This window comes from Salvelinus alpinus, chromosome 2 (genome assembly GCF_045679555.1).
Source record: "Salvelinus alpinus chromosome 2, SLU_Salpinus.1, whole genome shotgun sequence".
Classification (NCBI taxonomy): domain Eukaryota; kingdom Metazoa; phylum Chordata; class Actinopteri; order Salmoniformes; family Salmonidae; genus Salvelinus; species Salvelinus alpinus.
This window is the reverse complement of record NC_092087.1, coordinates 34,753,239-34,774,478: the sequence shown is the minus strand read 5'-3', so window position 1 is coordinate 34,774,478 and position 21,240 is coordinate 34,753,239. Positions and strand designations below refer to the sequence as shown.

The following is a 21,240-nucleotide window of genomic DNA, read 5'->3' as shown; positions in this document are numbered from 1 at the left end:
ACACTGCCCTCTAGTGTGAAATAGTCAGAAAAAGTTTGTCATAAAAGTTATAAACATATAAAACAACACTTTAGCACTTAATTTGCGTGATTTTATTTTTATAAAAATGTTATGTAAAATGTTTCAGCAGATATTACAAATATGTCGATTTTACAAATGTAAAGAGGGTACAAGCTGATTTTAGAGGTTTACAAGCTAATAAAACCAAGATAAGATCCCCCAAAACCTAACAGCAATCTAAAGCCTTTTAACTGTTATCCATGATGTATATAGCTTTATTTTGAACTTCTATCCACAGTCTACACTTTCTAGTGTATTATTTTCTATATAGGTTTGCAAAGATCTGGTAACTTTCCCAAGATTCCCAGAAATCCTGTTTGGAGGATTGTGGATTTCCTGCTTATTCCCTCCTGATTCTGGGAATTATCCAACCTGGATTTCTGGCAAACAGGGAATTTGGGGAAAGTTACCAGATTTTTGCAACCTGATCTCTATGTCCTAGTTTTACTCTCATGGTTAGAATCTTTCATGCCTCAGATTACATAGTGTGATGCAACTCTCCTCCCCAAGCCAGAACCCTGGGTAGAGGGGTTCAGTGAATGTGAACTCCTTAGTTTTGTAGAGTAACTTCATCTTATCTGAGACTTCATAAAATGTTATGGTGCCCTCCTTAAATTGCAGGTAAACCCCTATTCTGCACTGGCTGGGGGTTGCACTGAGTTCAACACCTTCACTGTTGTGGCACACAGAATAGCCTTTAGAACGGTCAAGGCTCCAGGATTGGTCACTGGCCCCAAAAGCGGATGTCTTAGAGAGTGATTTTCTGTCTATGCCCCAATAGGCCAGGGCAATCTCAGCCTTGTTCCCCACCACCTCCACCTCCCAGTAGCAGCGCTCAGCTTCAAGCCCCTTCTTGCACAGCACCTGGCGACGGTAGTTAAACCTCTCAGAGTGAGGTTGGACCGGCTCCTTCTGCTTTTTAGCATCCCACCTCACCATTCTGCCGTCCTCTGAGAGGGAGAGGTCCTTGTGGGCAGTGTTGGGGTCCAGGGTGAGCTCACAAGCATCTGAAGGATCAAAGAGGATCGTAAAATGATGTTCATGACCATGTTCATAGAAAGCCAGTATGAGGGTTGGCGCTCAGGCTAGAATGAAAGGCATACGTTTCGGCCTTGATGAAGGCATAAGGCCAAAACGTATGCTCTGTTTCTTAAAAAAAAAAAATATTAGCACCTTACACTTTCACTTTTTGTATTCTTTCGAACATGGTCTAAATGAATTCTATTATTTTTGCATCTCGGTCTCCTTGGGATATTATTCCTCTCCATGGTTTTGAGTGCGAGTACTTTTTGAACTCTACATGATCATGTTCAAACAGCATTATCATGAGGTTGGTTCAGATCCATTTAAAAATAAAATATCTTTATTACTATGTTTCTGTTGTACAGGTTGAGTGAAGTTTCGATGTGTTACACAAAGAACATAGGACTCACACTGTAGAAATTCTGTTCTGGTCGTAGGCTCCAGGGTCTGTGCAGCACTGATAACTGTGTAGGTCAGGAGAAAGGCTCAGTTGTGGTTAAAGTTCTTGTTAATTACAAACTCTCATTACTAAGGGTCAAGTAAAATGTGACTGATTTTCTGAAACACTCGGGATAACACACAAAAAGAAAGATAAGATTCACCTGGAAGCTGCTTAGGTATGACTCTATGGTCTGGAGACTGGGAACCTCCATCTCTAACCACTGTTGAGACAGATCATAAAATCCTTTATAAATGTATTGTATATTTACAGTCTGTCTGTCTGTCTGTGGTATACCCCCCTTCAACTGACCAGTTTGAGACACTGTACTGATTTCCTCCTCAGCGAAAGCCTCCAGTCGATTCCCAAACTCTGAGACAGCACTCCTTATGGCCTCAAAGGGGAGGTGTGGATCCGTCAAGACACTGGACAAGTCAGGGGGCTCTGGGAGGTTAGAGAGAGAGGGCAATCTCTTTTTTCATGATAGAGAGGGAGATAGAGAGAGAGACATGAAAATGAAGGAGTTATCATTATTAGTTGGGAAAATTCACCATGTCATCATGCACACACTTATGAACCTCAGAACCAGATCCTACATCTATCTACTACAGCCTGTGATCAGTAGCAGTGTGTGGGTAAAATCACTGGGGAAGCCATGCCCCCCCCAAAAAAACAAAGCCATATTGCAACCCATGTGTTGTGATAATTGCGTTGCTTGCTCTATAACCTGCTAATTCACATGCCTTGCGACCGTGATATACTGTATAGGCCTAAAAGGGCTCCAAAGTGGCTCAGCGATCTCAGGCACTGCATCTCATTGCTTGAGGCGTCACTACAGACACCCTGGTTCGAATCCAGGTTGTATCGCAACCGGCATTGATTGGGAGTCCCATAGGGCGGCGCACAATTGGCCCAGCGTCGTCCGGTTTTGGCCGTGATTGTAAATAAGAATTTGTTCTTAACTGACTTCCCTAGTTAAATAAAGGTTAAAAAAAAAATATATAATAATAATAAAAAAGCAGAGTCAATAAGAAGACACAGTAAGCATGATAAATTCAACCACACCTTTGTTTTATCACAAAATTGGAGAGCAACATCTGTCCAGTGACGCCCACAAAGCATATCGCATGTAAGAAAGTTACTTGACCTACAGCATGGTCAAGCAAGTTAATGTTTCCGAAATTTTGGACCACTAAATAACTATTGATTTAGAACCACAGAGTTACCGCAAGTCACACAGAAAACAGGAGCCTCCACTGTGCCAGCGCCATTTCAACATAATCAAATCACCTCTGCTTAGTCTAATACAGTGACAACTAAAATATACCAAAAACAATTTAGTCCAATCAAGCTAAATATGATGTGGCTGTCCATGGTTCTTATTTCTCTGTGTGTGTGTGTGTGCACGTTCGTGCAAGTAGAAAAACATGTTGACTCAGCCTACTTGTAGAGAAAAGCCAATGCCATCCTCCTCTCTTTCATGTTGATGAAACGGTCATTCTAGCTTACAATAAACGCTTTTATTTTTGTTGTCCTAGGCTACCTGGCTAAAACGCTTGCTTGCCAGCCTAACTTCCATTCATGGGCAACGTTAGCTATAACCTTAGCCTTCCACATCAAGCTACATATTGAACTTCCATCCTCTCAGCCCAGGGGCACAACATTCATGAATTAATGGTTGGATGTTATAATCATTAGCCAGTAGGGAGAATTAATTAAAACTACAAGTCCAAATCACTATCTCCAAAAATTGCTAATTTAGGAAAGGGCCAATCAATTTTAGCTAGCTAGCTAGGTTCCCATGACACATTTTTTTTTGTATGCCAGGACCACTCACAGTTGAGCTCAGTGCTGATTGGCTATTGGACCAGACAGCGTCAGATAGTAGGATCAGATAAAGACACAGAGGGGTGCTGTTTCGCTCGATGCTTTCTCCTGTGAGATACATTCAGCCTCTTGCGAATTGAAGGAAAATTATGAAACACATGTAACCGATGTGAAATGGCTAGCTAGTTAGCAGTGGTGCGCGCTAATAGCATTTCAATCGGTGACGTCCCTCGCTCTGAGACCTGAAGTAGTTGTTCCCCTTGCTCTGCAAGGGCCGCGGCTTTTGTGGAGCGATGGGTAACTATGCTTTGAGGGTGGCTGTTGTCTATGTGTGCAGAGGGTCTCTGGTTCGAGCCCAGGTAGTGGCGAGGGGAAGCAATACTGTTACATTGGTGCCGTGACCCGGATCACTGGTTGCTGCGGAAAAGGAGGAGGTCAAAAGGGGGGTGAGTGTAACCGATGTGAAATGGCTAGCTAGTTAGCGGTGGTGCGCGCTAATAGCATTTCAATCGGTGACGTCACTCGCTCTGAGACCTGAAGTAGTTGTTCCGCTTGCTCTGCAAGGGCCGCGGCTTTTGTGGCGGGATGGGTAACGATGCTTCGTGGGTGACTGTTGTCTGTGTGCAGAGGGTCCCTGGTTCAAGCCCAGGTAGGGGCGAGGAGAGGGACGGAAGCAATACTGTTACACACAGAGATGAAAGATTAATTATTTTGTTTTTTTATTGGTCAACTTTTTTAGGAAGCCTGGCTTAACTTGGCATCCATGAATACACACCACTGCCTGTGATACAACTAACCATACCTGGAGGAAGTGGATATCATCATCTGTCTGTGAGAGCTGCTCCAGCTCAGCATCTCTCCTCTTCAGGGCAGCCATGTCTTTCTCCAGGCTGCACAGGGAGCTCTCAGCCTGAGCCACTGCAGCTGTCTCGTGGGCCAAGATCAACTCTCTCACTGTGGAGTAGTGCCTCTGGAGGGAGTCGATCAGCCCAGAGAGGACGCCCTCGCAGTGCTCCTCAGCAGCCCTACCACCTTCCTGTTACACATACAGTCAGGGACAGACTTAGTGATTTACGTTTGTTTTTAATTTCGGGACGTTTTTAAATAGGCCATATAAAGTTAACACATTGGCATTACATATCAGCCTCAAGGCCTTCGTCAGAGCTTTTGTGAGTGTTTTTAATTTGCACCCTTATGTTGACATTACTCCAACCCCTTTCAGTGCATTGAACGGATGTAGGTGGAGCAATATCTGACGAAGTCCTTGTAGGCCGATATGTAAAGCTTAATAAAGAGCAGTGACACTAGCAAGAGCAGCGTGCAAGATTCTCCTTTTTTCTCTCTCATGTTTTTCAATTGTTACCATACACCTGCATCAAAGACACTGTAGCTCAAATGTGCCTTTAGAATTTTGAAACACATTGGGCATTAAAATCTGTCAGTGTGGGCCACCTGGGGCAGTACACACCCATGAGTTAGGAAGGAGACTGTGGCCTTGCTGCTATGTTATTTTATAGTTGGTTTTGTCCAGAGAGCATTGTAAATAACTATATTCACTTCCTTGTCTTATCTACTGTATACCCACCTTAACCCTCTTTATGTTCTCTCTTAGGTCCTTCTGCTCCTGTTCCCTCATTTCAATCCTCTGCTTGGATTCCTTCTTAATGTCCTGGAGCTGTTCCTGTGGAGGGCAAATTTATCGGCAGATTAAATATTTACAAGTTCAAACCAATAACAACCTCATAAATCCTGGAATGCACGTGGTAATGAAGTGTTATTTACGTACTTATTTGAATTGAATCACTAAGGGATCAACTGTGAATTATACACATAACCTTTGGGATACTCGAAGCGCCAGATTTGAGATAAAGGTCAGTACCTGCTTCCTTTTCCGTCCCTCTTTCGCCAACAAATTGTTATGTGCTTTATGCTCAACCAGGGCGCATAGAGGGCAGATGCATTGATCATCATCACAGCAGTAAATCTCCAACAGTCTGTCATGTATAGGACATACTCTGCTCTTCAGTGCCTCTGAGACTCTAGTGGTTCTGGGTATCTTCGTGGGTCTGGCCCAACCCAGAGCATGACTGGGCGAAGGCCCTGCCTCCTGACCGTCTTCAACAGGTCTGTGCTTACCTCCAGCACCCACATTATTTCCACACTTGGACTTCTTCATTCCTTCCACCATTTCAGCCAGAACAATGTTCTTGATCAGATAGGCCTCGGCTGAAAGGACTCTTGGCATTCAGGGCAGCTGCAGAAACGATCACCATTTTCTTCATTGTCCCAGAAGTCCTGGATGCATATCATGCAGAAACTGTGTCCACAGGGAATAGCAGCTGGATTACTGAGCACCTCCTGGCAGAGTGGACAGCTGAGGTGGTCCTTCCTGACAGATATGCGAGACACAGCCATATCTGAGAACAAACTATAACATGCTGGTCTTTCTTTTCCGCCAGGAAGACAAGTTTCGATTCTGTGAATAGGCACGCCTTGTGGTTTCCTGGTATGTTTGTGAGGGCTGAGAGGGAGTGGTGAGTCTGGACTGAAGCCAAAGGGGAGGATTTCAAAACCTTCAAGAGTACTGAAAGAGCAAGTAAATCAAGATGTTTATTGACAAAAAGCTTAGCCTTATTCTATTAAATCACTGTGTATAAATAAAGCAAAAAAAGAGTAAGAGAGCATCATTTTAATACAGTATTTATAGTCATACAATGCTAAACATATTGACATGATAAATAAGGGTTTTTCCAACATCCTAACGTCATACGATGTCATAATTACATTTCTCCATGTTAGATTCTCTCTTCAATAACCATTATAATAATCAGGCTGATGTGGAGTCTGCTTGCCAGACTTTTCTCACATCTTTTAATTCTGTAATTCACCACCTTAGTTAAACCACATAAGAGAGCAGCAGAAGGGTTCTGGAAACATTGGTTTACAACCGGTCTCAAAACATCCTCAGTTAAAAAGAAGTTCTATAAAAACGTTTCTCACAAATCCCTCTCCCCTAAATTCTGCAAATGTAAAAAAGTATAAGAACAAATTTACTCACCTACTTCAGATATCCCCCAAAATATATTTTACTAACACATTTCAAGAATCCTTAAATAAAATTAAGTAAACTTTGAAAATCAATCAACTATTGAATAAGAAAATGGCATCTAGAACTACTCCATCTCAATTTATTGTTGGAAATAATACCTATAGTGATTCTGATGTTTTTTCATGTGAATTTTATACGTTTTTGTGAATGTGGGTTCCTCTCTGTCAAATACAATTTAGAAAATTGATGGAAATCACTTGGATTACATGAAGTGGTATTTCCCTTCTCAAGTTTGATCCTTCTGCTGTAATGGAGGTAATTGGTAACAAAGATATCAGCAGCAGGTTATGAGATTGGTGCCTCTCTGGTGAAATCAGTGTCTTCCTCGATTACTGAGCCTCTAAGGTATATCTTCACAAAATCAATGCAAACTGGTAGTGTTCCTAAAAAAATGTAATTGCCAAAGTTATCCCCCTCTCTATAAATCTGGGGATCCAAGATCTTTTACAATTCATCACCCAATATCTGCACTACCATGTTTTTCTAAAATCGTAGAAAAACATGGTTCGGTTCATCAGGCTTGCTTCCTAACTCTATACTGTAGCTTAATTGACCCATATCTCATTACGATAAAACAATTCTGGGCCGGTACATATGCCTCGTACCTACACAAATTACCCATCATACAAAATACATTTTCACCTTTGTTTAAGAAACTCAATATCTTGTCTATTTACGACATTAAGGTACGCCAATTATGCACTTTCATCTACATATACCTCCCAGACAGTTTACCTAAACCCGTTAATGGATTCTCCCTGGAAATCCATCTATATAACACAAGACACTGCGATAACCTTCACCCTCCCCACTGCCTCACACAGATAATTCTCTATCAGATACAGAGGTACCATACTCTGGAATTCTTATGTTCACAATGCCAAACATCATCCATCAATAACTTCAAGCGAAGACTGGGGGTCCACCTGATGAACCAAACTACCCAATAATCCCCTCCATGTCTAACTCTCACACAGATGCACACACACATAGTCTTGTATAATGAGTATATCATGTTCAATTAAAATTAATATGCTTTGTTTAACTGATGGAACATACTTTATTTGATGTACTTATATTTGTCATAAAAGCCCTTTTGGGCTTCCAACCTCACCTGCACAGTTTCTACCATTCTGTTTTATCTGTACTGTTTTGTCTTTGGTGCGAATAAATAAAACCTTACACAAAAAAAGCAATAGCTGTGGTAAATTAGTATAAGCACAATGCAACTATACAATTATCTTAGAACTGAGGAGTTAACAGGTGGGCAAAATTGTTCCCTTGAGTTAAAAAAAAAAACATTAGCTAGTGAAGAGTGAGTGAGAACCACTTTCTTCCCTCACTCTCTCAAACATACTGTGCACACACACATACACACAAAATTAAGGTTTGTTTCCCAAGTTATCAGCCAATAAGGTTGTGTAGTGGCCAGCACGTGTGCCTGTTGCTTTAGGTTAAAACATTAGGCTGTAAATTCCATTAAAATGTCTTAATACCAATCTAAATTGTCTCCACCAGGGTTGATAGAGGTGTGTGATTCATACAAGCCAACGGTGACTCAGTGAGAAGAGTACTAATGGAACATCAAAAGCCTGGTCAACAGGGGGTTATATCAGTAACCATAAGACATATTGTACACACACTCAAGCAACCCTTCCCTCACAATCGCTCTTCCACACACACACTTTATTTTGTACTTGTTCCTAAGGGTTATAATAGTGTACTATAGTGCTTGAAGGGCAGAGTACTGGTCCGACAGCCAGGAGAGTGGCACCATGGATGTGTGGAGTTGTGTGTAAGTAACAGAATACAAAGGGTTTACATACCCAACCATGGAGGTTGGACAAGGCTGATAAAACCTATAGCACTCTGTAAAGGTCCAGTTGAAAACTAGAAAAAGCTCTACATGGGGTAAATCAAGACCTGGTTCACCTTGGCCATGAGTGACACCACTCTCCAAATGGGATATGCAAAAAACACATTTCCATTTCACCACACGCTTGTACAGGTTACACACTTGTACATGTGTGAAACAGGACAAATATAAGCACCCCCTATTTGCGCTTTTTAAAAAAAGAAGAGAAGTCTAGTGCCTGGATTCAGATATTATAAATGATTGGTCCAACTGTGAAGGGGTAATGCTAATGCGCAAGGTCCACATTTAGGTGACTTAGGTGTTGACCCTCTACCTCCTGAATATCCATTACTGACTGTTATTTTCTCTGCACGAGGTGACAACACAAGGATCATGTTTGTTATGGGGACTCTTGTCTGCGTAATTTTCAGAAACAAATGCAGTGCTCTATGAATGCTGTAACAGGTATGCTTTTTCAGCACTAAACGATGTGGAGATGTAGACTAGTGTTGCCACCTTGGGGAGGTGGGTTCAGAAAACCTTCCTATAGCACCACCTCCCACCACCCAGCCCTGTTATCATTGCAGAAGCTCCTCCCAGGATATGGGCTTGGAGAAGACTTCTCGCTCCAGCCAGAGGTCATAGTTCATCTGGAAATCCTCCGGCAGGTCGACGCGCTGTCCAAGAACGCTCTGCAGGCAGTTGTCCACGGGCAGGAAGTCAGGGTTCCTCTGGTTGTTGTCGTAGCGGCGGCTGTTGAAGCGCTCAATGTTGGCGCGCAGAGCACACTCCTCTGCCTGGAAGTCCCAGGGCCGCGCATCCAGGTCTGCCATCAAAGAAACATAGAAGCTCATTACTTGGGGTTCTCTTTAAAACTTGACATACCCCGAGCTACATAGTGTGCTTACACTTAACAGTTCACAGTGGGGAAATATGAGGCTATCAATCATCATATCAATCACTGACTGAAAAACACAATGGACACTTTGAGGGTTGATTTTGGTGTCGACAGTGACTCACCGTTACCGTAGGCCCAGTCGTCATTGAGGCGATGGCGGACCTTCTGGTATATAGCAGACATGGTCTTCATGTTGCTCTTCCTCCACTGGCGGCCCAAGTACTTGGTTTGCACTTTGAGCAGTTTGAGGACGTACAGCTGCATCATGGCCTGTTTAACCTTCAACGCCCTCTTCAATATGGGAGCAGATTTGAACACCACCAGCATCTGACAGAGAAGTGCAAGGTATGCAATTATGATCTAAAATAATCCCAGACTGATGTCTGTTTTAGTGAATAAGAGTAACTGTATTGTTTTGGTGGGTCTCTCCCTCACCATGGTTCTGGAGTGCTTCCACTTGGTCAGCTTGTTGAGGATCCTCAACAGGTTGATACAGGAGAACAGGTTCCTCCAGCAGAACTGGTTGTTGTCGCCAGCCTCCTGTAGAACACAGACAAACCAACCATTGGGTAACAACACCTCACCTCCAACCTTTGACTAACGTAACATTTCCATTAGGTACACTGGTGTGTCCCCTCCCCTTCTACAAAAACATTGCCCAGGCGTTTGAGTTCAGATATTACAATCAGTATTTTATTTCTGTGAGGGATGGAGTGTGAAACTTACCAAACTCTCTGCAGTAAGTTCAGGGAGCTCATGCACCACACAGTAAGGGAAGTCCAGCACAGAAATACTGCAGGAAAGAGAATGAGAGGTGATTACTAAAAGGGTCACAGATAATCAGGGTCTTGGAATGGCTCAAATTCCCCAACGTACCTGTTCTTGGCTGTGATGTAAGAAATTATGTTCTGGTTGAAGAACTTGAGAATGAGAGGAATACAGTTGGCAAACACCAGGTGCTGAGCCATGTACTCAAACTGTCAAATTAAATAAATAAAAAGAAACAGAAGGGTAAGGGAAGGCCACTCACAAGTTTACGGTGCTTGTGAGAAATGACCACTCCTATTAAATGGTTATCAATACTTGGTAGATGAGGCTAATTCAGGGTTTTGAGAGTTTGCCTGTCTGTGGTGGTAGTGGTTGAGTGTCGGTTGCCAGTACCTGGTAGACGTGATTGAGTTTGAAGTGTTTGAGAAGCAGCAGCAGGATGGCAGAGATGGCTTTAACAATGATCTCCTTGTGGCGGTTAACATCCACACCAAGTTTCATGCTCTGGAGCACAGTGGTCCTGCAGATACAGTATTCAAATAATAAAACCCTTTTAGTTGGAACTCAACAGAATACAGCCCCCTTTCAAATCAAACAGTTGACTCACGGCATCTCCTCAGGCAGCACATCTGCCAGGATGTTGATGGAGTCTGTCTTGGCCTTGGAGGTGGGGGCAGCCGCTAGCAGGATCTTCAGCAGGGCAATCTGAGAGAGAGAAGAGAAACAGGTCAATTCTGCCAAGGGTTAGAGGTCATAGAAATGCACTGGAGAACTAGATTCAGTATACAAGAGGAGCAGAACACTCACCATGTACTGAGGCAAGCTGGGAAGAATGCCCTGGTATAGCAGCTCAGTGGAGCACATCTCCACATCCTCTTCTCCCTATAAACAAACACAAAACATGGAAAATAATGCTTTTTAAATTAAACACATTGCCCTTTCTCTAGGAGGGCATCTCTAGGAGGGCATTACATTTCAGTGATATGCACTGGCACTCACCCCTGACAGTGGAGTTTTCTGAAACTCATCCTCCTTGGCAATCTGAATCTCAGCTATAGAGATGTACTTATGCTGCAAGGAAATAGAAACAACTGTCATTGTAAAGAATTCCCACGGCCAGTGGTGCTGTCCCTTTCATCCCAGCTCACTCCACCCATCCCCCAATGCTGCCAGAGAGACTGGGGGTTAACACTATAGAATTGCTATAGCGGTCATTTAGACTGCTCATGACTTTCATAATTTTATTACTGACATTTAAGTCATGCCCCATCCGTCCTTGACTTTTCCTAAAATAAATCTATAACACACTGTTGTTTAAATCTTAATTCACAAACAGAACTGGAGTTATAACCAGTTTAAGTGCATGTCTTTTTTTTAATGGTTTCCCTCCGTGGTTCCCAACCCTTTTCAGTTACTGTACCATCCAACTGCCCACCACTGAGATAAACTAATGAAAATACTAGTCGTGTTTACAAAAAATTAAAAATGTTTTCAAATGTTACATAAGACATTCATAAACACAACCAAATCATTATTTTTACGATAGCATATATAAAATGTATTAATTACAGTTATAATGTTATTAGTAGCTTGAAGGAAGGCCCCTTGAGACCCAGTGGTTCTAGTGTTAATAAACCGGCCCCTCAAAATCCCAGTGACATCTGTGACCAGGCCACTGATAGGTTGCTAGGGTCAGGTTGCTAGATGGTAGGACACCAGACAGCCCTTCGGCTTCCTCAGTCTCTGTCCAAGTGGACACGTGATGGAGTGGGGATTATTTTAAATCGCATAGCCTACAGTCGGAAGGTCCGCAATTTGGGAAGCGCGCAAGGCAAATATCAAATAGGCCTAGAGATGACTGTTGAGTTGCGACTGTCAGTGAAAAGCAGAGAGATTTAGCCAAGCATATCGCAACATTAAAAAATACAATTGCGGAAAAACACTTTGGAAAGCAAATAGCTATCGCTGTAAAGAGATGACAATAAAGACTTCAATCTGTCTTTTAGTTAAAAAATTCTCAACTGAATTGAGCGACCAGTAAGTAGCCTCGTATCTTATTGGCACCAGCTGAGAACATCGGCCATATCCCCAGTGAGTGTGCATATTCACTGTCTTTATCATTGGGTCAGTGCCACTTTTGTTTGTTTTGGGACAATAATTTCCTTACCTCCCTCATCGTTGGCCGATTATATGGATCAGACAACGTTTTTATTGATCTGTTTGTCAGTGTCAGCAGAGTAAGCTACCCTGTAATTTTTGTAGTATTATAAGAACAATTCTGCTAATGTCTCCATTCATATGAAGTATAGTAGAATTGCATGAAATGGGTTTATAAAAGGCCAACAAGAAATGTATCTGATAGGCCTATAGCCTCAATGTGCTGCATTGAACAGTATTTTTTTGCAAACAGTGATTGAGTTGTATTATTAGCCTAAATTATGACTTTCCAATCTAAATTATCACTATAGTAATAATAGGCCATCTTACATAGAGTACTTTCACCACTGCTTATCCATCTGACTGGGAAAGGTGACAGTGAGTCAGAGACAAGCCCAAACTGGAGAACAGCTCTCTTTCAGACATAATGCAGCAATATTATGCAATATCTAGAAAATGTATCCATGTTTCACAATGTTTGAGACTTGTTGAGTACTGTATAATATAACCTGCTTCAAGGTTCTGATGCTTTCATGGATGGGTCTGGGTAGGCCGACAACTGTATCTGTGTCACTGCAATACAAATACAGAAATATCCATGAAATCTAGGTCAAGGATCCTCGACAAGAAATGACATTAAGATGGATTAAATCTCTAGAAGATTTAATCTCTATTAATGAAAAAAAGACACTAACTGAACTTACTTTCCAAGCGTATAGCCGATAAATTTGCTTCTACTTGATTCCAGGAAATGTTCTATGTCCTTTTCCCTGTAAAGCATTAAACATTAAAGCATTAAACAAAACAAAAAAATTCTAGTCATAAACTTTAGGAACACTATACAAGACACATAAAATAACAAAGCACATCTATAGAAACAGCACTAATCTGTCGCAAATGTCTCCCTGATGTCTCCCTCAGCCCCGGACTGTACCTGACTTTGGGGGCCCAAGGCAGGCCCTTGGGGAAGTTCACCCTCTCTGAGGGGGGGTGTAGGATGGGTGGGGGCATGACCTCATCCCGTTCCATGGGAAAAGGCTCCGCCTCCATGGAGTTGTCATTGTCATCGTTGTCATCCTCATCTTCACGAGGGTCATCTGACTTGTAGGGGTCCTTCTCATTGAAGGCGTCCAGGTTGTCCTGTTTTATTAGGGACTGTAAGAGAGGAAAGGGTTAAGGAGTATTTTTAAAATAAGCCTTACACAATAGTACATTGAGCAGGTGTTAAACAGGGGGTGGCGTAACTTTTGTGAGCCACATTGAGACATGGTAGAGGTTACCTTGTGTTCACGGCGTGCCCTTTTCTGCTGCTGTTCGATGAGGTCAGAGGCAGATGCGGGGGGCGAGGCTGCCCTCATGCTCCTGATGACCCGGATGCTGTCCTCTGGGAGGGGGGGCAGGCGAAGCTCCTCCCGCTTACTCACCTTAATGTTCTGGAGCTGCTCAAACCCCCCGAGGGTGAACTGGGGCAGAGGAGAGGACATGTTGTAAATTGGATATGCAAGCCAAAAGTACCTGGCTAAGAATGCCAAAATCCACAAAATATGATAAACTCTCTCTCACCAGTATGCTCTTCCACAGCAGCATCAGAACCTTCTTCATGGGGAAGTGTGGAGCGTGACCACTGCAGAACTTTGTCACCATGCCAAAGAGCATGACAGAGATGGGCTCGTTGTTGTACAGAGGAGAGCCTGGGAGAGAGAGGGGAAAGAGAAAAGACTAGTTATAAACTACTCCTTGACAAAACCCTTCTATCTAATAGAAACACACACTCCTACCCAGCTCTGTTTTAAAGGTCTCCCTGGTGGCCCTCCAATCAGGTGAGTCGGCTGGGGCCTCCTGCTGGATGGTCACCACCATCAGATACATGATGTTGAGCAGCACCCTGAGGAACCAGAAAAACACCCAAGCATCAGAGGGGGATTCCCATACACTGGTGTTTACCTATATAGAGCTGCAAGAAAGTCAGTGACAAATTTTACCTGAGGTCTGTGCTGTCAGCCAAGGAGATTGCTGGCTTTCTGACTGCACTGCTACAGGCAGCACTGTTACTGTGAGAGAGAGAGGGGTTGAAAAGAGGAAAGAAAGAATCAGCAACCTGATATTAACCACATTTTGTGTAGCAAAGAAACTCTTCCCAAAAACAATGACATCTCACTGATTTGTAGTTCCAACTTACTCAACCTCCATGTTGAGCAGCTCCACAAGGGCCGTGAAGGTGCCAACATCCAGCAACAGGAAGATGTTATACCTCATCCAGTGCTGCACTTCTGCCTCAGAGCTGCACTCCGCAAACGTCCCTGTAGAGCCACAGGTGGGAAACATGACTTTAGTGCTGAAACACTGTTAGCTTACTGCATCACTATAAAAACATACGGAAACAGATGTCACCGCAGGCTACTAAACCGCTGAGTGCTGAGGACTTACCCTGAACCATGTAGAGGATTGCCCTGGACACCTTCAGCCTCTTCTCCCTGGTGATCACCTCCAGGCCGTCCAGTAGACGCATGGCGTGAGCATGGTCTGTGTTGAGCCACATCCAGCTCGGTCCATTTCTTGTCAGACACTGAGACAGGGCAGGAGCAAAACACTCTCAGTAAGAGGTACTATATAACCACACTTGAGGAAGACAATGCATTCAAGTCGAAAAGGTGCATACCATGAGTTCGGAATTCCTCCTCAAAGCATTTTCTGTTGAGAAGAAATTCTGGTCCTTCAGTGTAACTGTATAGCTCTGGGGAAGAGATGTAGGCATAGCTGGTACCAAATTCACAAGAGAACCTGTCACAGAGGTCAGTATTTAAAAGCAATAAGGAGTGTCCAGTAATACCTCACCTGACAGTTCAGCAGACCACTTGTCTGTATCTGCATACTCAAACTCAAGGTCTGGAGACTCGGAGAAGCCCTGTGTTGGAGCACAGACACAAATACAGTGCATTCGGAAAGTATTCAGACCCCTGGACTTTTTCCACATTTAGTTAAATTATAGCGTTATTCTAAACTGGCTTAAATTGTTTGTTTTTTTCTCCTCAATCTGCACACAATACCACATAATGACAAAACAAAGACAGGTTATTAGAAATTTTAGCAAATGTATTAAATATAAAAAAGTATTCAGACCCTTGGCTCAGTACTTTGTTGAAGCAAATTTGGCAGTGAGTATAGCACACCTGTATCTGGGGAGTTTCTCACATTCTTCTTAGCAGATCCCTTGGATTGCGCTGTTCATCTTTCCCTCGAGCCTGACTAGTGTCCCTGCCACTGAAAAACATCCCAACAGCTTGACGCTGCCACCACCATGCTTCACCGTAGGGATGGTTCCAGGTTTCCTCCAGAAGTGCCGCTTGGCATTCAGGCCAAAGAATTCAATCTTTGTTTCATCAGACCAGAGAATCTTGTTTCTCATAGTCTGAGAGTCTTTTAGGTGCCTTTTGGCAAACTCCAAGACGGGCTGTCATGTGCCTTTTACTGAGGAGTGGCTTCCGTCTGGCCACTACCATAAAAGGCCTGATTCGTGGAGTGCTGCAGAGGTGGTTGTTCTTTTGGAAGGTTCTCCCATCTAAACAGAGAAACTCTGGAGCTCTGTCAGAGTGATCATCGGGTTCTTGGGCACATCCCTGACAAAGGCCCTTCTCCCCCGATTGCTCAGTTTGACCGGGCGGCCAACACTAGGAAGATTGTTGGTAGTCCCAAACTTCTTCCATTTAAGAATGACGGAGGCCACAGAGTTTTTCCTTCAATGCTGCAAAAATGCTGCAAAAACGTGTTGGTACCTTTCTACAGATCTGTGCCTCGACACAATCCTGTCTCAGAGGTCTAAGGACAATTCCTTTGACCTCATGGCTTGGTTTTTTCTCTGACATGCACTGCCAACCGTGGGACCTTAAATACACCGGTGTGTGCTTTTCCAAATCATGTCCAATCAATTGAATTTACCACAAGTGGACAATCAAGTTGTAGAAATATCAAGGGTGATCAATGGAAACAGGATGCACCTGAGCTCAATTTCGAGACTCATAGCAAAGGGTCTGAATACTTACGTAAATAATTTGTTTTTATTTTTAATAAATGTGCCAACACTTCTAAAAACCTGTTTTAGCTTTGTCATTATGGGGTATTGTGTGTAATTTGAAGAGGAAAAAAATAAATGTAATCAATTTTAGAATAAGGCTGTAACGTAACTTGATTTTTATTTCACCTTTATTTAACCAGGTAGGCCAGTTGGAAACAAGTTCTCATTTACAACTGGGACCTGGCCAAGATAAAGCAAAGCAGTGCGACAAAAACAACACAGAGTTACACATGGGATAAACAAACGTACAGCCAATAACACAATAGAAAAATCTATATACAGTGTGTGCAAATGTATTAAGATTAGGGAGGTAAGGCAATAAATAGGCCATAGTGGCAAAATAATTACAATTTAGCATTAACGATGATGATGTGCAAGTAGAGATACTGGGGTGCAAAAGAGCAACAACAACAAAAACAATATGGGGATGAGGTAGTTGGGTGGGCTATTTACAGATGGGCTGTGTACAGCTAAAGCGATCGGTAAGCTGCTCTGACAGGGAGATATAAGTCTCCAACTTCAGTGATTTTTGCAATTCGTTCCAGTCATTGGCAGCAGAGAACTGGAAGGAAAGGCGGCCAAAGGAGGTGTTGGCTTTGGGGATGACCAGTGAAATAAACCTGCTGGAGCCAATGCTACGGGTGGGTGTTGCTATGGTGACCAGTGAGCTGAGATAAGGCGGGGCTTTACCGATCAAAGACTTGTAGATGACCTGGAGTCATTGGGTTTGGCGACGAATATGTAGCAAGGGCCAGCCAACAAGAGCATACAGGTCGCAGTGGTGGACAGTATATGGGGCATTGGTGACAAAATGGATGGCACTGTGATAGACTACATCCAACTTGCTGAGTAGAGTGTTGGAGGCTATTTTGTAAATGACATCGCCGAAGTCAAGGATCGGTAGGATAATCAGTCTTACGAGGGTATGTTTGGCAGCATGAGGGAAGGAGGCTTTGTTGCGAAATAGGAAGCCGATTCTAGATTTAATTTTGGATTGGAGATGCTTAATGTGAGTCTGGAAGGAGAGTTTACAGTCTAGCCAGACACCTAGGTATTTATAGTTGTCCACATATTCTAAGTCAGAACCGTCCAGAGTAGTGATGCTAGTCGGGCGGGCGGGTGCAGGCAGCGATCGGTTGAAGAGCATGCATTTAGTTTTACTAGCAATTAAGAGCAGTTGGAGGCCACGGAAGAAGTGTTGTATGGCATTGAAGCTCGTTTGGAGGTTTGTTAACACAGTGTCCAAAGAATGGCTATATGTATACAGAATGGTGTTGTCAGGGTAGAGGGGGATCAGAGGATCACCAGCAGCAAGAGCGACATCATTGATATATACAGAGAAAAGACTCGGCCCGAGAACTGAACCCTGTGGCACCCCCATAGAGACTGCCAGAGATCCGGACAACAGGCCCTACGATTTGACACACTGAACTCTGTCAGAGAAGTAGTTGGTGAACCAGGCGAGGCAGTCATTTGAGAAACCAAGGCTATTGAGTCTGCCGATAAGAATACGGTAATTAACAGAGTCGAAAGCCTTAGCCAGGCCGATGAAGACGGCTGCACAGTACTGTCTTTTATCGATGGCGGTTATGATATCGTTTAGGACCTTGAGTGTGGCTGAGGTGAACCCATGACCAGCTCAGAAACCAGATTGCATAGTGGAGAAGGTACGGTGGGATTCAAAATGGTCGGTGATCTGTTTGTTAACTTGCCTTTCAAAGACTTTAGAAAGGCAGGGCAGGATGGATATAGGTCTGTAAGCAGTTTGGGTGCTTACCCTTTGAAGAGGGGGATGACCGCGGCAGCTTTACAATCTTTAGGGATCTCAGACGATAAGAGAGGTTGAACAGGCTCATAATAGGGGTTGCAACAATTTTGGCGGATAATTTTAGAAAGAGAGGGTCCAGATTGTCTAGCTCAGCTGATTTGTAGGGGTCCAGATTTTGCTGCTCTTTCAGAACATCAGCTATCTGGATTTGGGTGAAGCGGGGGGGCTTGGGCAAGTTGCTGCGGGGGGTGCAGAGCTGTTGGCCCGGGGTAGGGGTAGCCAGGTGGAAAGCATGGCCAGCCGTAGAAAAATGCTTATTGAAATTCTCGATTATCGCAGATTTATCGGTGGTGACAGTGTTTCCTAGCCGCAGTGAAGTGGGCAGCTGGGAGGAGGTGCTCTTATTCTCCATAGACTTTAGTGTCCCAAAACTTTTTGCAATTAGTGCTACAGGATGCAAATTTCTGTTTGAAAATGCTAGCCTTTGCTTTCCTAACTGACTGTGTATATTGGTTCCTGACTTCCCTGAAAATGTGCATATCGTGGGGGCCATTCGATGCTAATGCAGTACACCACAGGATGTTTTTGTGCTGGTCAAGGGAGGTCAAAGCTGGAGTGAACCAAGGGCAATATCTGTTCTTAGTTCTACCTTTTTTGAATGGGGCATGCTTATTTAAGATGGTGAGGAAAGCATTTTTAAAGAACCAGACATCCTCTACTGACAGAATAAGGTCAATATCCTTCCAGGATACCCGGGCCAGGTCAATTAGAAAGGCCTGCTCGCTGAAGTGTTTAGGGAGCGTTTGACCTCAATACTTCTTGAAAGCACTGTACTTATCTACCTCGTACATCTGCACATTAATCTGGTACTGGTACTCCCTGTATATAGCTCAATTCTTGTGTGTATTTAGTTTTATTCCACGTGTTTCCTCAATGCTCTAGTAGTGAAATATGAGTAAATTCAAGAGAGTGGCACACAGTGTTACCATTTTAATTTTTAAAAATCTACATTGTTGGGAAGGGTCCTTACATGTACACGGTAAAGTCTACACCAGTTCTATTCGGTGTATGTGACAAATAACATTTGATTTTACAGTAAGTGTGTATTTTGCAATTGTGAAATTATTTTGACGTGATTATGTAGGTTATTTTGGTGTATTGGCTTCCAGAGAGAATTTTCCTTTAATAGAACGTGTATTGTCCTTGGATTATAAAGGAGTAACGTTAGGCTCCTTTAGTCCATTATTGGGCTAGCCACCTAACTAGTTACTGTAGTTACTAGTCGGTAAAGTAAACTAACGTTAGCTAGTTAACGTTGGACAAGTTGCAGTTTCAAATTCAGGGATAACCATTCTAATATCGTATTGTTGTTACATAGAGAGTTCGCTATACTTCAGAACAGTTGTAATGGGTAAAAACGGACTGGGGGGCGCAATAATTTAATTAACGTTAGCTAGCAGCAGGAATCGGCTAGTAAATTTGCTAACTTAGCTAGTTCTAGCTAGGATTGTTGACAACACAAACACGATGCATAACGTACTTCAATAAACCATACTTTTTCTTCCTTACCTCCGAGTCTTTTCTTTGATTACGGACAAATTCACCCCTACTTTTGTTGGGTAACATAGCCCTCTGTTTATTGACAATCAAACCACCACCATTACCCCCAACGTCCATCTCTGATTCAATAACAAAATCACAGAGTTTCGAAACCCAGAGGCGCAACATCGCGAGACTTCCAGGAACGCTTTGGAAACAGACCGGTGTTTGGGGTTTGAGAAGTAAAACATTCTTCCTTAGTTGTTATTTTTTTCAAAATCTAAAGGCACAACCTAGATTCGAGCCAATGTCCTAAGTAGTCCAACATTTTATTACTCCAACCTCGTGAAAGTGACAAACTCACACGTTTTATTTCCGTCAAAAACAACTTTATATCGAAGGAGTGGGTTTGATTTGACGGCCTGCACTTGCGCAGTTTGTTGTGGTTCTACGCATGAGTTTAGCTAGCCAACGATTGTGGAGAGATGTACTGCTTGGATTCTTTACCTACGATAGGAATAAGCTGAAACATTTTTATGTAATTCATTTCATTATTCTTTTGGCCAAATTTCATATTCACAAATGTAAATTTACAAACAAAAAAACAAATTTTCTTACCCTACAAAAATAAATTGAACTCTATTTTAAGATAATTAAAAACTCTACTAACAAAAAAGCTGTTAGAATTATAAGTGTATGTGTTGATAAAACAAGTTTACTGGAGAACTGAGACGAAGTAGAGACTCTGGACAGGGTGGATTAGGTTTAATTAAAAGCAATTTATTCAGAGGTAAAAATATCTGAAATAGCGTGCACGGACCCTTTCATCAAGCTCAAATGGAACTCTCTGAAAGAAGCCCAGATAACAGAGTGCATATACATTTTATACAGTACAGAAAGTAGGTTGAGTCTGGAAGTTCTGGTCCTCTGGTTGGTTCTGATGAGTTGGGCGAGGTCTCCTTCAGGCCAGTATCACTGTCCCATTGGCTCTGAGTAGAGTTCTTTGTCTTCAGAAATGTTCAGCTAAAACAGGAGATTAGGTGTGTGCGTAGATGTTCCTATTTTGACATTTCTGTGTGTCTCTGTAAAATGTTCAGACTGAAGAGGAGTTTTTGTGTGTGCGTAGATGTTCCTGTCTTATCTGTGTTTATGAAAGGTTTACGTCAGCCCTCTGTCCTTGGGTATGTGTGTGTCTCAGTTTCTCGTGATCTGCAGTACCAGGCACCCCTTTTCTTATCAGTCTTTATGAAAAGGCCTGTGACAGCCATCTGTCTCTGGGTGTGTGTGGGTCTCAGTTTCTCGTGATATGCAGTACCAGGCACCACTTTTCTTATCAGTCTTTATGAAAAGGCCTGTGTCAGCCATCTGTCTCTGGGTGTGTGTGGGTCTCCGTATCTGCTATGAGTTTGTGAGAAACCCTGTTTGGAAAGAAGTTAGTTATAACAATGTATTAGCAAATATGCTTGTGTTATAATAAATGATATTTATTACATATGTATGTCCCTTAAGGTCCTTGTGGAATGTGATATTGTACCCCCTAGCTCAATTGTCCATTGTATATAATCTATATATATTTGTGTTCCCTAATGTACTTTCTGTATTGATTTGTTGTTAATAATAAAAAATGATAATAATAATAAGTTTAGCTAGCCAACGTCGCCATGACATCGCCTACAACTTCTACAAGTGTGATTGGCGATTTTCTATTGGAAGGGCAGTTTTACT

General features: G+C 42.7%; 1 protein-coding gene and 1 pseudogene across 1 annotated transcript; both read right to left on the bottom strand.

Annotated features, from left to right (window-relative positions):
• Positions 1-69: 69 nt before the first annotated feature.
• Positions 70-5,851, bottom strand: LOC139559531 (tripartite motif-containing protein 16-like protein; annotated as a pseudogene).
• Positions 5,852-6,023: 172 nt separating this feature from the next.
• On the bottom strand, positions 6,024-19,695 carry LOC139559516 (striatin-interacting protein 1 homolog). The gene is given in 22 exon segments (XM_071375592.1): positions 6,024-9,139; positions 9,334-9,538; positions 9,647-9,751; positions 9,938-10,004; positions 10,088-10,188; positions 10,373-10,499; positions 10,587-10,684; positions 10,787-10,861; positions 10,979-11,050; positions 12,646-12,709; positions 12,841-12,906; positions 13,071-13,291; positions 13,417-13,599; positions 13,700-13,827; positions 13,915-14,021; positions 14,119-14,187; positions 14,316-14,436; positions 14,564-14,657; positions 14,659-14,702; positions 14,796-14,870; positions 14,972-15,041; positions 19,546-19,695. Coding segments are annotated over 22 exon segments (2,448 nt in total). The 5' UTR covers positions 19,654-19,695; the 3' UTR covers positions 6,024-8,891.
• Between the last annotated feature and the right edge of the window lie 1,545 nt (positions 19,696-21,240).